Source organism: Centroberyx affinis, unplaced genomic scaffold, assembly GCF_046629955.1.
Source record: "Centroberyx affinis isolate AG114_WGS23_722 - 3 ecotype Tasmania unplaced genomic scaffold, CSIRO-AGI_Caff_v1 ptg002974l_1, whole genome shotgun sequence".
NCBI classification, from domain to species: domain Eukaryota; kingdom Metazoa; phylum Chordata; class Actinopteri; order Beryciformes; family Berycidae; genus Centroberyx; species Centroberyx affinis.
The window spans coordinates 318,596-334,423 of NW_027281082.1; the positions used below are offsets into that span (position 1 = coordinate 318,596).

The window sequence follows — 15,828 nt, forward strand, 5'->3', positions numbered from 1 at the left end:
ATCTAGGCTATGTGAAGTATTACGCAATTTCAATCAGGAAGACTTCTTATCATTCATTCATGCTTTCTCTTTACCCAATCAGAGCTGGTGAACACTTTCCCTCTTTTTCCAGAGAACCAATCAGAGTTAGCCGTCACTTCCCTCTCTTTTTCAAAGAGCCAATCGTCTAATATCGTCTAGTATATACACGTCACCTTCTATGCTATTGTCCTTCTCTCAGATCTATGCCGTATGCTGCTGTCATTCCAGTCGCTGTGCTTACCTTCGTCCCTCCACCCCATCACCACCAATGTCCAGGCTCCAGAGGAACTCTTCAGGGGGACTTCCTAATTCCTACGTCTATCCCGGATGTACTCCTAACTTCATGAATGGGAGGAGTTCCTCCATGGAGCTTACGCCAAAGTTTACATCTTGTTTCATGTCATGAATAAACTTTTTCATTCGAGCATTCATCCTAGTCTCTCTTGATTTAAATATATCTATTTTGGGGTGTAAGGCCTCACTGTCTTACACGATAAAACAACTGTAACAATAAAAGCACTGTCTGGCATTAAGTTGAAATCCTCACCTCAGTCATCATTTACTTTTGGAGTGTACTCTAAGGAGAAACTAAACCCCAAACCCAAATCTGTGTAAAGCCTGACATCTACTGGTAAAAAGCATGCTACCGAAATTGCCATCTGCTATTGGCTGATCTTTGGTGTCAGGTGACGTAGGCCTACACCTTCTATAGAGTAGCCTACAGGTGGTGACATCACCTGGGACCAAAGAGTTTACCATTAGACGTCAGGCTTTACACGGATTTGGTGAGAAGGCACAAGAACGCATTGAGAAAGAGCTTGTGCTTCGCAAAACACAAAATTGCGGTGCCCAGAAAACCGATTTCAAATTACATCACAGTCGCTTTATCACATCTGTTGCCATGGTATCAGCTAAGTTTATGCGTCTCTGCCTGAGCTCTAACTGCGAGAGGAGAGCGCATGTGTGAGACGTTATCTCGAGATCACGAGTTAATTATTTCGTTATCTCGAGATCACAAAGCTTGTTTTCTCGAGATAACGGGTTAATTTATCTCGTTATCTCGAGAAAACAAAAGGCCGATTTCTCGAGATAACGAGATAATTTATCACGAGAAAAACACTTTTTTTTCTCGAGATCAGGGATAATTATGGAGAACTCGAAAATTAGTGTCTGGTTCATTTGATCACACCTGATTTCAGCCTTCAAGATCACTGTCATGACTGTCGGGGAGGATTCATAACTGAACAGTAAGTCGAGGTATAAATGTGTAGTTTTGTTTGCTGCAGTTACGTTGTTGTCAGTTGTCAAGACGCCGTCTATGCATGCTGGCATGGCACTCCTGATCTCTGATAAAAATGATAAGTAATAAGAGGAAACTCGTGACTCGTGATCTCGAGATAACGGCATTAAAGAGTAACTAAACCCCAAACCTGACTTTGTGGTGAAGCCTGACACCTAATGGTGAAAAGTAGGGTACTGAACTGGCCATCTGCTATTGGCTGGTCTTTGTGCCAGGTGATGTCACCTTCTATAGAGTACAACAGGTGGTGACATCACCTGGCACAAAGACCAGCCAATAGCAGATGGCCAGGTCAGTACCCTACTTTTCACCATTAGACGTCAGGCCTCAAAGATTTGGGTTTGGGTTTAGTTACTCTTTAAAAAAAATATTGCAAGCACGGCCGTTCTCGGCTTCCGTACACTTTTGCAGAGCAGAAGAAGGGAACGTTTTTTTTTCCCACTATCGCGTGACTCATCCTCTCGAACATAGACGATCTTCGGTGTAGTATGCTCACTATGCTACTGATCTCTACGGCTGGCAGAGGACGTTGCCCATGTTAAAGTTTAACTGAAGCGGTCAGCCGCTAAAATAATCTTCTCCTGAGCGGCAGCATCCCGACAGGAGGCTGAAGAGGAAGAAGAGGAAGAGGAGGAAGAGGTGAGCTGCGGTCTGTATTCACATCTGTGTGTTTCATACTGGAGGCAGAAAACCTCTCCTGGTACAGCTAGGCTGGTACAGACTACCTGTATCCTCTGAATCAATCTCTAAATCATCTGTTTACTCATCTCATTTTAAATCCTCCACCCGAGTCTTAGCAGTGATCCATCAGTGCTGTGTTGAGTAAACAGAGGAAACAGGAAGAGCTGGAGGCTATAATGTCACTTCAGAGAGACTGTAGGCTCAGTCGGAGCTTCACAGACTCAGTTGGAGGATCTGAGGACTCAGTTCTGTTACAAAATAAAAGTATCACATGAAGCTGCTTTGTCACCAAGGTGTCATGTAGCTAGTCAGAAAAGTAAAAAGTATTATAATCCAAGAGGAACAGGATGTGTGATAAGGTCTGGTGTAAATATGTATCATCATCTCTTACATCACCTTCCTTTATGAAACAACTATTTTAACCCTAAGTCACTGTAAACTCAACCATTGGGTACCGCAGACACACTGTAAGTCCATGTAGCAATAATATATGTATATATTTAGGACTGAAACTAACGATTATTTTCATTATCGATTATTTCCCCCGATTAATCGATTCATCATGTCATCCATAGAATGTAAAAAATAATGACAAATGCCAATCAGAAGTTACCAGATCCCAAAGTGATTCTTAACATTGCTTACTTAGTCTGATGAGGAGCCAAAAAAACCCAAAGTATTCATTTTATAATGATTTGAAATAGAGAAAAGCAGCAAATCTTAGCATTTGTGAAGCTGTAACCTGTAATTTTTGGAATTTTTACCTGATAGCCTAAATGACTAAAACGATTAAACATTACCATGATTATAATTGATTAATTTTCTGTTGATCGACTAATCGCTTTAGCACTAATTATCTTTGTTATAGTGATTTTTTGTGAGGGTTATCTACCTTCTCCTTTGTTAGGTGCCAGTTTGTGTCTGACTTGTATAAGTTTACCTTGTGACAAATTTTGTGCTTTCACGTGGATATGAAAAAATACCAAAAAAAAGGACAAAGAGTAGGACTGGGCAATAATTCTATATTATCGTTTATCATCTTTCAGTGGAATCATATCGTGATGATATGAAGATATTTTAATATCGTGACACACATTTCTGCTGTCTAAATTGATGATGACAAGCAAATTTTACATAAAAACTCTGATAAAATGAGGTATGGTAGGAATATTATTTGAATATTTCTGTTTTGTTTGACATCACACCTAACATTACCATTCGGTTCAATGAGATGAACATTCATTTGATTATTTAACCTGATTTTGCATACATGAACCATATCGTGATATATATTGATATAGAGAAAAATCCTTATGATTATCGTGATATTGATTTCAACCATATCGCCCAGGCCTAACAAAGAGTGAGTTTTACCTTCACCATTTGATTTGAGTATCTGATAGAGACCTAGAAACCTATTTCTTCTTAGTTTGGTTGCAGGACTCCAGCAGTGAAAGTTCAGTGTGCTTCTGACCTATAAAGTTGAACCTTTCCCCCACATGGTTTTGTACAGCAAACTCTGCCTGAACAACAGATCTCATGTGCATGTGGCCTACAATACAACGTCAATACGCGTCACTCCACACACTGGCAGTGAGCAAATATTTGCCCGCAGAGTAATAATCGGATAAAACATTTACTCAAAGGTGGCAGTCTCCCAAATCCAAATAAATTCCTTCTTATCAATGCAGACATGCAAAACACACACAGACCTTGCGGGTTATCGCCACTGCTCCCATTCTTTTCATTTAGTACTGAAAAGTTGGTGCAGTCCCACTAGTCAAAGCCAAACCACACAGAGTCGACCGTAACTGCCTGTCTTTGTTTCCTCTTTCCCTCTGAGCAGAAAAGGGAAGTGCAGAGAGAGAGAGAAAAGCTGGCATAAACAAAGGAGTGAAGAAGAACTTAAACTTGAGATGAGACAGCGAGGGGAATAAACAGCAGCAGAGAGCCGGATCGTTCCCCCTCCCCCCCGCCCCCCGACTTGCCCAGCCCTCCTCCCGGTGTGATGGAGCATGAAGAAGCGGCGGCCCGGGACGACGCCGAGGCTCCGCTCATGTACCGGGTCGAGCGACCAGTTTACGACGAAGCCTTCCTCCGCTCACAGCTGCTGCACCGCAGACAGAGGAGCGCTCCCTCCCTCCGACAGAGACTGGCACAGCAGCTCCAGTGAGTACACATCTACATACATATCTCTCAGGGGCGATAATTCAATATTATCGTTTATCGCCTTTCAGTGGAATCATATTGTGATGATTTGGTGATATCGTGACACACGATTCCTCTTTCTAAACTGATGATAACGAGCACATTTTATTTAAAAACGCTGACAAAGTGAGGTATGGTAGGAGTATGATTTGAAAATTTCAGTTTTGTTTTTTGAGACCACACCTAACATTACCTTTTGTTCAATGGGATGATTTAAGATTGTGATTTTTGCATATGTGAGTCATATCGTGATATATTTTCATATAAAAAAATCCTTATATGCCCTTCTATGGGGCTCTTAATGTTGACTCCTGAGAGTGGTTAGGTAGTATAAATGAATAAAAACAACATGCACACAGTGAGTTTTATAGGCTTTTTTATAGGAAAAACAGATAGGAGGCTGGGAAGCTTCTTAGCTTCTGATGTTAAAGATTGTTGGGTTGGTTGCTCTGTGGCAAAAAAAAAGGGTTTAGTAGTCATGAGGAAAAACTTATTCAAGGCTCTCCAAAACAAGTTAAAAAGCCTTAATTCTATTTGGTTCCTAACACTGATGAAGTCTGTTGGGCCGAAACGCATCTGGCACAGTTTTCAACTTTTCATACTGAATAGACAAATAGAATAAAGGCTTTTGAACCCATTTTGGAGTAAGTAAGTAAAACTAAGCACAACTTTATTGCAATAGCACCTTTCAAGACAAGTATACAGTGCTTCACAAGTTAAAAACATTAAAAAAAATACAGTGACAGTACAGTCACCAACACACATTAGTTAAGGCCTGATCTCTTCTCCTTTGAGTTTTATAGGTATCTGGACGGTGACACAGTGATATATCTTTTGGCTCGGTGTTTGGTGTGAAACAACACAGTGACTGTGGGGCTAAAGTGCAGATTGTCATCTTTGATTTGAGGGTGTGGTCTGCCATTTAGGACGATCAATTATAAGAACCTCATCCCTTTTTAGTACATCGTTCCCCTCCCATGTGCAAATGGACAAAAGGCAGATAATGTTGGAAGAAACCTGCTTCTCCTGCAGTGCTGTGTGTGTGTGTGTGTGTGTGTGTGTGTGTTGTTTTATCAGAATAAGACTATTTTCACACAATATAAGCTTGTCTATAACTGTGGTAGCAAGGATTAACGATGTGACACAACTAGAATTAGAATTAAAAATCTTGACATGAATGTTATATTTTTAGCATTTAGCTGATGCTCTTATCCAGAATTACTTAAAATGAGTATATCATTCAGGATATGGAATGGTCTCTCTTCCACCCGTCACTCTTACCACCATTGAATTGGTGTGAATTTCTCTGTTTATCCATTAAATCAGCAAAGGCAATAAAACGCGACCTGGACGTTGCACCCTCATTGTCCTGCGCTGGCACGATTGATCAGCTCTTTGATTCCTCTGTAAATATAAACCTCCTATCTCACTTGCTGGGGATCAGTTTGTGGCAGGAAATGGGAATTAAGCAACATCTCTCGTCGGCGTGTCCATAAAGATGAGCTAATGTTCAGGAATCTGGTGATGAGGAGGATTAAGTTGTCATATGGTACTTGATCTTTAAAGAGATAATTGGTGGGAATTAGCTAACACCAGTATATCAGTAAAGGTGAGCTAACATTCAGGGACCTGTAGGTAATATATGACAAGATAGAAGGTACTTGAAAGTTAAAGGGGCATTAAAGGACTCCTCTGACTTTTTGGGAGTTTGGCCCATTGCTCACCTTTGCCAATATCTGATGAGAGGATTGGCAAATCATCTCATCTCAATAATCTCATCTACAGTTAGCTCTGTCCAGCGCGCATGCTAACGCTTTAGCATACAAAATGTAGCAATATCCTCAAAGTATAGAGATAGAGTTTTTAGTAATCCAAAGTTGGTGTTGGTTTTTATTTTATGGCCTGTAGATTCATAACTTCTGAAAACAAAATCTCAATCTTCATCATTACTGAAGTTCATTACGAATCAATAGCACAGAAACTTTAGCTGTGTGGCTAACTTGGCTCGCTTTGTGTAAACAAAACAAGTTACGCTCAAAGTCTTGTGGGAAGAGAGATGTTCTGCCATTTAAAATGCACGTTTTTTGTTAAATTTTATGTCTAATTTACTAATCCCCTAAACAAGCCTGGCAGGTTTAGACATGTGTCATTAAACTGAACAAACCATCAGCCTTAGAGCTGCTACAAGTTCACATTTTCTCACTTTTAGCATGCATGCTAAAGCGCTAGCATGTACAGAACTATCTACCGGACCAAAACTCCCAAAAAGTCTGTGTAGTCCTTTATCAACCTCTATTGTCGACCAGTAGAAACTGCTTCAAAATCAACAGAACTTATTTCCTCCTACATAAGTTTGTTCCAACACAGAGTGCAGGACAGAAAGTGATTTATAAAAGGCAGAAATCTGAGCACCTGGTGAAGTAATCGTTGAGTCACTGGTGTTGATCAGCAGCCCTGTCCACCCTGTTAAACCTGATTATAGTCATTCTAGGTGTTTTGTGCCATGGGTAGAGATGGGACAATAACTGGTATTACTATATCGTGGTAAAAAACAATAACGGTTATTACACCGCCACTTATCTTTATCACTGTGACCACCGTGATAACTGGCATCTTGTTGGGAGGCTGAATAGCAAATGCAAAAAGTCACTATTTTACAGAAATATTTTATATACGCGTTTAAAAAAGAGAAATGTCTTGCTATTGACGTGATAAAATAGTTTATAAGTAATTGAAGCATATTACAGTACTGATTTTAAGGTTTTCATCTTATTAATAATTATCAGGATAATATGGTTTATCGAGATAATTTTGGCCAAGACAATCGTACTATGAAATCTTCATATCGGCACAGGCCTGGCCATGGGGCAGTGAACATCTTACTTATTGCCTCTTTTAAATTATGAAGTGATTACCATAAGACTAATGTGACAAATTAACCCTCCTCTTTCCTTTTACCCTCCCATCTTTCCCTCCTGTCCTTCCCTCCTATCCTTCTCTCCTGTCCTTTCCTCCTATCCTTCCCTCCTGTCCTTCCCTCCTATCCTGCTTTCCTATCCTTCCCTCCTGTCCTTCCCTCCTATCCTTCCCTCCTGTCCTTCCCTCCTCTTTCCCTCCTATTCTTCTCTCCTATCCTTCTCTCCTGTCCTTCCCTCCTGTCCTTTCCTCCTGTCCTTCCCTCCTCTTTCCCTCCTGTCCTTCCCTCCTGTCCTTCCCTCCTATCCTTCCCTCCTCTTTCCCTCCTATCCTTCCCTCCTGGTCTTCCCTCCTATCCTTCCCTCCTGTCCTTCTCTCCTCTTTCCCTCCTATCCTTCCCTCCTCTTTCCCTTCTGTCCTTCCCTCCTATCCTTCTCTCCTATCCTTCTCTCCTGTCCTTTCCTCTTATCCTTCCCTCTTGTCCTTCCCTCCTCTTTCCCTCCTATCCTTCTCTCCTGTCCTTTCCTCCTGTCCTTTCCTCATATCCTTCCCTCCTATCCTTCCCTGCTATCCTTCTCTCCTATCCTTCTCTCCTATCCTTCCCTCCTGTCCTTCTCTCCTATCCTTCTCTCCTATCCTTCCCTCCCATCTTTCCCTCCCGTCTCTCTCCACAGGTGTTCGTCGGCGAAGGCCAAGGCGGCGGCGCTGACCGTCCTGCCCATCCTAACATGGCTGCCGTCCTATCCGGTGAAGGACTACCTGTTTCAGGACGTGGTGTCGGGCCTCAGCACAGGAGTTGTGCAGCTGCCTCAAGGTCAGTGCCGCCCCGTCCCGCCCCGTCCCGTCCCGTCCCGTCCTGACGTCACCGCCCTGCCGTACAGCGGCCTTGACTTCAGCAGAGGAGATAAGGGTCGAGTGTGTGTGTGAGGGGCCAGCTGCTGGCTCCTGACCGGCTTGTTTGGGCTTCACACTGTGTGTTTGTTTTGGTATCTCTCGAGCTCTACTGTGTGACGCAATCACTTGGCTTCTGGGTCTGTTTGATTTATTTACCCCCCCCCTCTCTCTCTCTCTCTCTGTGTCTCTGTCTGTCTCTCTCCTCTTCCCCAGGTCTAGCCTATGCTATGCTGGCTGCCGTGCCTCCGGTTTACGGCCTCTACTCCTCGTTCTACCCCGTCCTGCTCTACACCTTCTTCGGCACCTCCAGACACATATCCATAGGTGAGAGTTAAACCCGAAACACCCAGCAGAGGCTTTGCGGTCATCAGCCTCGTCTGGCGCCAGCATGGAGAGCGGAGAGAGAACCGGCTGTGCGCAGAAGATGATAACAACTGGGGAAGAAAGAGAGAGATATGTGGCTGTAGATCCATTCAGTAACGTTCTAAGTAAGAGTGAAAAGTCTGATAAGGTGGATTTGTTTTCAAATGGAGGTTACTGTGACACAGTAAACTGTCTTGTCTGTAGCCCTTGCCCCTTTGGTCTCTCTAGTAAGTATTATAAATTGTAGTTTGAGAAAAATCAAGGAAGTAGGAAGGGAGAAGGAAGTACAAGTTCAGTTTTCCACCAATATCCACAGTTTGGAGGCGGCGTAAACCTGCAAAATGAAATAGAGAAACATGACTGATTTTTAGGTCTGAATGTAAGCTCATTCACATTGCTGTACATCAGGAACTGGTGGTAGAATAACTGATCACTTTGCAAGCAGCAGTATGGCTTCCTCTTATCTGAGCAGTGTCTGTTACCAACAAGTAAACACCATCAACCTCTGGCAGAACATCACTGGGAAGGAAGCTTCTAACAGCCTGCCCACCATTGATTTAGAGCTGAATACTTAACTTAACTTGTCTTTTAATCTCAGACAACCAGTGGCCTTTTCACATAGCCAGATTGTTTTCCACGGTCAGTGCCAAGCACACACTGGTCAGCTCAGATTGCTGACCGTCTCTGTCTCACACACATGGGGTCTGCAGCCAGCGGTGTGTGTGTGTGTGTGTCTGTGTGTGTGTACTTACTTACTTACTTGCAATTGGGGACAAAAGCCGTGTCCCCAATTGGTAAAAAGCTGGTTTTTGGGTCAGTGGTTAAGGTTAGGGTTAGGTTAGGTTTAGGCAAGTAGTGGTTATGGTTACGGTTAGGGTAAGTCTCCAGGAAATGAATGTAAGTCTAAAAGTGACTTACGTAAGTATGTGTGTGTGTGTGTGTGTGTATGTGTGTGTGTGTGTGTTACCAAACAGTCTGAAGATTTACAAACTACAGACAGACAGATCTGCAGTATGTGACACAAGCAATAGAGGATTTCACATTGGGCAGGTTTCGTGTTTTCGTCTTTTTGTCTTTGTCGTCTTTCACTCAGATGTGCTCAGTGTGTCCTGACTTGACATTAGCGATGTGACCGTGAGATTTCAGTGACCCCGCCCCCTCCCCCACCCACACCCCCCTCCGCCTTTGAGCACGGGCTACTTTCCTTCCTAGAAAGGGCTCCGTGTCATCTCAAATGTCGGCTGTAACCTTTTGAGTCCACCTGATAAACGGACACCATAACCCGAGCCTGCTCAGCCTTTTAGAAACCCAGAGGTGAGAGGAACAATGAAAACACGACAGGCAGCAGTTGGCCTCTTCCCAACACGCCGCTTTACAGTAAGTCGCTATGGAAACGTTGATCTCTCAGCTTCTGGCACGGAGTGAGAAGAAATATCTGGGCTTCTGTTCAAGTGCTGGGCAAGATGACCATACGACTCCAAAGAAATACATGATAGTGTGTGTACACTCAGTCACAAACACACCCTTGAAGTGCATGGTGCCAAAATCACACTACTGTACACCAGCAAGCCTGGAAAACAGTGGCATTAAGGAGGGAAATTTCCATGATTCAGCCATAATGATGTTTGAGAAAGCATTGTGGTGTTTGCTTTGGTGTTGCTCTACTGCACTTCTCTCTAATGAGGGCCAACACTGATAAGGGAGTCTGTGTCTGGGCGACTGATCACATTAAGATCAGACATTAGGCATTAGGTGTTCCAATGTAACGTCAAGCCTGTATATGTTCATATGTGTCTTCATAAATGTGTGGCTAGAGGTTGCAGAGGAAAGAATAGAGAAGAAACACGCAGTATGAAGGGTGTAGCCTCAAATATGGCCACCAAACATCTATTTTTTTATCATGGCATCCATCCATAGTGTGAGAGGAGAGAAAACACACTACCAGTCAAGTTTTGACACGCCACATTTTTCTTTATTTTTACTTTTTTTTCCCACATTTTAGAATAACGGTAAAAACATCAAAACTATGACAATAACACAAATGGAATCATGCAGCGACCAAAAAAGTGTTAAACAAATCAAAACTATCTTATATTTTAGATTCTTTAAAGTAGCCGCCCTTTGCCTTGATGGAAAGGCAAAAGGCTTTGGAAAGAAATTCATACACAGGATCGACTTCAGTGTTTACATTTGTCTAAGAAACACATTTCAAGCGTTTAAGGAGAAGCCTTTAGATCAGAATGACTTTGAGAGAATGAAATCAGGTGTGTCCAAACTTTTGGCTGGTACTGTATATCCTATAAATCCCAGCATATTTGATCTTAATGTAATCCATGGCTCTAACACTGCCAGGGTTAGGAGTTTGATTCCCAGTTGGACCTTGGCTAAAAACCTCCACCAGGTGACAGAAGTTAAGTCCTAAAGTGTCAGCATGTCTTTCTCTGCAGGAACCTTTGCGGTGATCAGCCTGATGATCGGGGGCGTGGTGGTGCGGGAGGCTCCGGACGCCATGTTTTACGTCCAGGCCGCCAACGGCACCAACGCGTCGGCCGTGCTGGACGTGGAGGCGCGGGACGCCAGGCGGGTCCAGCTGGCCGTGGTGCTCACTACGCTGGTGGGGATCATCCAGGTCCGTCTCCAACTAGTTCCATGAAACACAAGCACAAATACCACAACGCCATACTTATCACCTTGACCATTGCAAAAAAGACAATGTTGCTCAACTGGAAATACAGACACAAAATAACAACATCACAATGGCTCAGTTTGTTAGCAGAACACCTCTCAATGGAACAAATCACCGCATGTAACAAAAATCAAACAGCTAAATTTCATGACACCTGGGCCCCCTTCCTGAAAACTCTGAATCTGCCAATGAACTTTTTTTTTCATTAATTATAACCTGTGGAGACTGTCTGACTGACTGTCTGTCTGTCTGTCTGTCTGTCTGTCTGTCTGTCTGTCTGACTGACTGACTGACTGTCTGTCTCTCTGTTCTGTTCTGTCTGTCTGTCTGTCTGTCTGTCTGTCTGTCTGTCTGTCTGACTGACTGTCTGTCTCTCTGTTCTGTCTGTCTGTCTGTCTGTCTGTCTGTCTGACTGACTGTCTGTCTCTCTGTTCTGTCTGTCTGTCTGTCTGACTGACTGTCTGTCTCTCTGTTCTGTCTGTCTGTCTGTCTGTCTGTCTGTCCGGCTGACTGTCTGTCTCTCTGTTCTGTCTGTCTGTCTGTCTGACTGACTGTCTGTCTCTCTGTTCTGTCTGTCTGTCTGTCTGTCTGACTGTCTGTCTGTCTGTCTGGCTGACTGTCTGTCTGTCTGTCTGGCTGACTGTCTGTCTCTCTGTTCTGTCTGTCTGTCTGTCTGTCTGACTGTCTGTCTGTCTGTCTGTCTGTCTGTCTGGCTGACTGTCTGTCTGTCTGTCTGGCTGACTGTCTGTCTCTCTGTTCTGTCTGTCTGTCTGTCTGTCTGTCTGACTGTCTGTCTGTCTGTCTGTCTGGCTGACTGTCTGTCTGTCTGTCTGACTGACTGTCTGTCTCTCTGTTCTGTCTGTCTGTCTGTCTGTCTGACTGACTGTCTGTCTCTCTGTTCTGTCTGTCTGTCTGACTGACTGTCTGTCTCTCTGTTCTGTCTGTCTGTCTGTCTGTCTGTCTGTCTGTCTGACTGACTGTCTGTCTCTCTGTTCTGTCTGTCTGTCTGGCTGTCTGTCATTTTATCGTCACTAACACTATGTAGGGGCGGGTGGGGCCTTTTAGGTTTTTGTTTGTTTCTTTTGTTTTTTGTTTTTTTTATGTATGCACTTTATCTTGGGTCTGGTGTGGTGACACCTTGTCTGTAAATAATAATAATAAAAGAAAAGAAAAAAAAAAACTAGTTCCATGAAAGCTCTTTACCTGGAAGTTGATTTGGTAGAAGCAGCGTGTTTGTGCTCCAGTGTTTTCTCTAGCTCTGTCCCCTGTGGAGCGGCTGGTATTCGGTTAGCCCGACACAGTAAAGTGATACAACTTAAACAGCTTAAATCCCGCGAGCTCGTTCTGATGATTTCTCACACTCAGTAAACCACTTGTTGACCCAGAGCCTCGGGGCGTCGATCCGGAAGCTGAAACCTGAATCTGTGTTGACGCATTCACACTTTAATTTGATGTTTGATGTCGAAACACAACAACAGTAGTCTGTCTTTTTAATCCCTTTCTTTCTTTCTTTCTTTCTTTCTTTCTTTCTTTCTCTCTCTCCCTCTCTCTCTCCCTCCCTCTCTCTCTGTCTCTCTCTCTCTCTCTCCCCCTCTCTCTCTGTCTCTCTCTCTCCCTCTCTCGCTCTCTCTCTCTCCCTGTCTCTCCCTCCCTCTCTCTCTCCCTCTCTCTCGGTCTCTCTCTCTCCCTCTCTCTCTCCCTCTCCCTCTCTCTCGCTCTCCCTCTCCCTCTCCCTCTCTCTCTCTCCCTCTCTCTCGGTCTCTCTCTCTCCCTCTCTCTCTCGCTCTCCCTCCCTCTCTCTCCCCCTCCCTCTCTCTCCCTCTCTCTCTCCCTCTCTCTCTCTCCCTCTCTCTCTCTCCCTCTCTCGCTCTCCCTCTCCCTCTCTCCCCCTCCCTCCCTCCCTCTCTCTCTCCCTCTCTCTCCCTCTCTCTCGGTCTCTCTCTCTCCCTCTCCCTCTCTCTCTCCCTCCCTCTCTCTCTCCCTCTCTCTCTCCCTCTCTCCCCCTCCCTCTCTCTCCCTCTCTCTCTCTCCCCCTCCCTCTCTCTCTCCCTCCCTCTCTCTCTCTCCCTCTCTCCCCCTCTCTCTCTCCCTCTCTCTCTCTCGCTCTCCCTCTCTCCCTCTCCCTCCCCCTCTCCCTCTCCCTCTCTCCCCCTCCCTCTCTCTCTCTCTCTCTCTCTCCCCCCCTCCCCCTCTCTCTCTCTCTCTCCAGTTCGTCCTGGGCCTCCTCAGGTTTGGCTTTGTGTCGATCTACCTGACGGAGCCTCTGGTTCGGGGTTTCACCACAGCAGCAGCGGTTCATGTCTGCGTCTCCCAGCTGAAGTACCTGCTGGGTGTGAAGACGCAGCGCTTCAGCGGGCCGCTCGCCGCTGTTTATGTGAGTCACTGTTTTAGGGGTGGAGGGGGGATTTGGGTCCTCTGTTTGGGAGTTGGGAGTCTAGCTGTAAATGCAAACTGAAAAAAAAGAAAAAAATGCATTTCAATTCTTCAAATGTTTTGTTCTGCACAAAAAAGAAGAAAAATATATACTTTTTTCTTTTTCAGTTGCAGGTGTTTTGTTCAATAATGTACTATGTACAGTATGTGTATGCTAGAATCTAATGTCAAATCAGAGAATCTGTCTCAACACAAAAAATAAAGAAAACTTAGATAAAAATTAGATAAAAAACATACATAAATTAAATGAAAATTTAAAAATTAGATAATAAAAACAAGAAAACAAGAGCATATTTCATTATGCTGTCATCTAAAATCCAATCATAATCTATCTCACAACACACAAAAATTCTCCAATATATTTGAGAAGAGGTTGACGAGATTATTACCATGCAGCAAAAGAAAAGGCACTTTCAGCTAGGCTTATGCAGGTTGAAATGATATATATATTAAATTCTGTGGTATTGTGGCACAGTTTCACTAACAAGGTGCATCTAATGGGCAGGAAACACTGGGAGAGAAGAAATCCCAGCAACACAAAGATTTATTAGTAAAACCGTTGTGTTTGGGCACATAGCCTTCGTCAGAGTTTGTCAACGGCCATGTGCCGAAACCCATCAGTTCTACTAATATCTTTGAGATCACGTTTCTCGCTTTCTCCCGCTAATATTTTCTGCCTCACCCTCCCTCCTCCCTCCTCCCTCCTCCCAGAGCGTGCAGGCGGTGTTCAGTGACATCACCAGCACCAACGTGGCCACGCTCATCCTGGGCCTGGTGTGCATCGTCTTCCTCTACGGGGTCAAAGACCTCAACGAGCGCTTCAAGAAGAAGCTGCCGGTCCCCATTCCCGGAGAGATCATCGTGGTCATCGTGTCGACGGGGGTCTCCTACGGCCTCCGCCTGTCGGACAACTACAGAGTGGACGTGGTCGGGAAAATACCGACAGGGTAGGTTGGTAACCCCCCAACCCCCAACCCCACAGAAAACAGCTAATTTCAGGCTGAATAATGGAGTGGATTTTGATGCCAGAAAGCCAGACAGAAAGCAAGAAAGAGCAAGAAAGCAAGAAAGAAAGCCAGAAAGAAAGCAAGAATGAAAGCCAGAAAGAGCAAGAAAGCAAGAGAGAAAGCAAGAAAGAAAATGAAAGAAAGAAAGCGAGAAAGCAACAAAACAAGGAAGAAAAAAGAAAGAGAACAAGAAAGATGGAAAAAAATGAAGAAGTTGAAGTAGGTGAAGTAGTAGCTTAAGTAATAGTTGTAGTAGTCTCTCTCTGTGTGTGTGTGTGTGTGTGTGTGTGTGTGTGTGTGTGTGGTGTACGTCTCTATACGTGTGTGGTGTGTGGACATGTGTGTGTGTGTGTGTGTGTGTGTGTGCGCATCTGTCTGCATGTGTGACAGACTGAGTGACAGAATGAGTGGCTTGTGTATGCATCCTATGCATCTTCGCGCGCGTATACGTGTGTTTTCTGCAATAGAGCTGATTCCACAGTCAGCCTATCCTTGGCTCTCACACAGCCGCCAGCCACACAGCCATTCAAGGCTGTTTTGTTCAGTAATGGCATCAGATGCTTGCCACTATCTCCTCACAAAAGTCAAGTGTTCTCAACACGTTATTTGCCCAAAGTGGCCTTATTCCAAGGCTCTATTGTTAGCCTAATGGAGGCTAGACGACACCAAGACTCTAATTATGGACAGCAACGATCAGCCCTGATAATATTGAGAGCAAAGTGGGTAATTTGTGGCTGTTGTGTTGAAGGGTAGAGGGGAGGGGGAGTGAAGAGAGGGGTGGTGGGGAGAGGAGAAGAGAGGAGGTGGGGAAGTTGTTTTCTTGTGTCATCGCCCCGTCGTCCGTCACCCTAATCATTCCCCCAGAGCAGAGAGCCAAGACGCGGGCGCAGCAGGAGAATATTAATGGACTGTGTGACATTATGGTTCCCGCCCATTCAAAAGGAATGTTCTATTACATTATGGGCCATCAACAGGTGATTTCTCACTGCTCACTAGGCTTCATCTGAGTATACTCCCATTCCACAAAGTGCCTGCACAGCACAGATCAAGTGCCCATTCGTCTTATTTAATACAGATATTACACATACAGTAGACCTACGTTTATAGATCAATGGCTTGTTTGTCACTAAGCTTGCCGCTTAGCCTTCCTGTTATCTGCCTGAAAGATTGTCCAATAAAAATTGATTGACAATCAAGATTTGATTGAATGGACCTTTACATACAATTCCAAACAGGTGGAGCTACAAGACGCCCTCCCTGCATCACGGTGCATTCTAGCAACCCAATTCCCCCAACAATAGCTACTGTGTAAGGGTGGA

The 15,828-nt window shown here is 44.3% G+C and overlaps 1 protein-coding gene across 1 annotated transcript; it reads left to right on the top strand.

The window, feature by feature from the left end:
- Positions 1-4,010: 4,010 nt before the first annotated feature.
- LOC139658835 (prestin-like) lies at positions 4,011-14,453 on the top strand. The gene is made up of 6 exons (XM_071537013.1): positions 4,011-4,171; positions 7,801-7,940; positions 8,234-8,344; positions 10,831-11,012; positions 13,279-13,443; positions 14,214-14,453. Exons 1-6 carry the CDS (start codon positions 4,011-4,013, stop codon positions 14,451-14,453), a joined length of 999 nt encoding a protein of 332 aa, XP_071393114.1.
- The last annotated feature ends 1,375 nt before the right edge of the window (positions 14,454-15,828 follow it).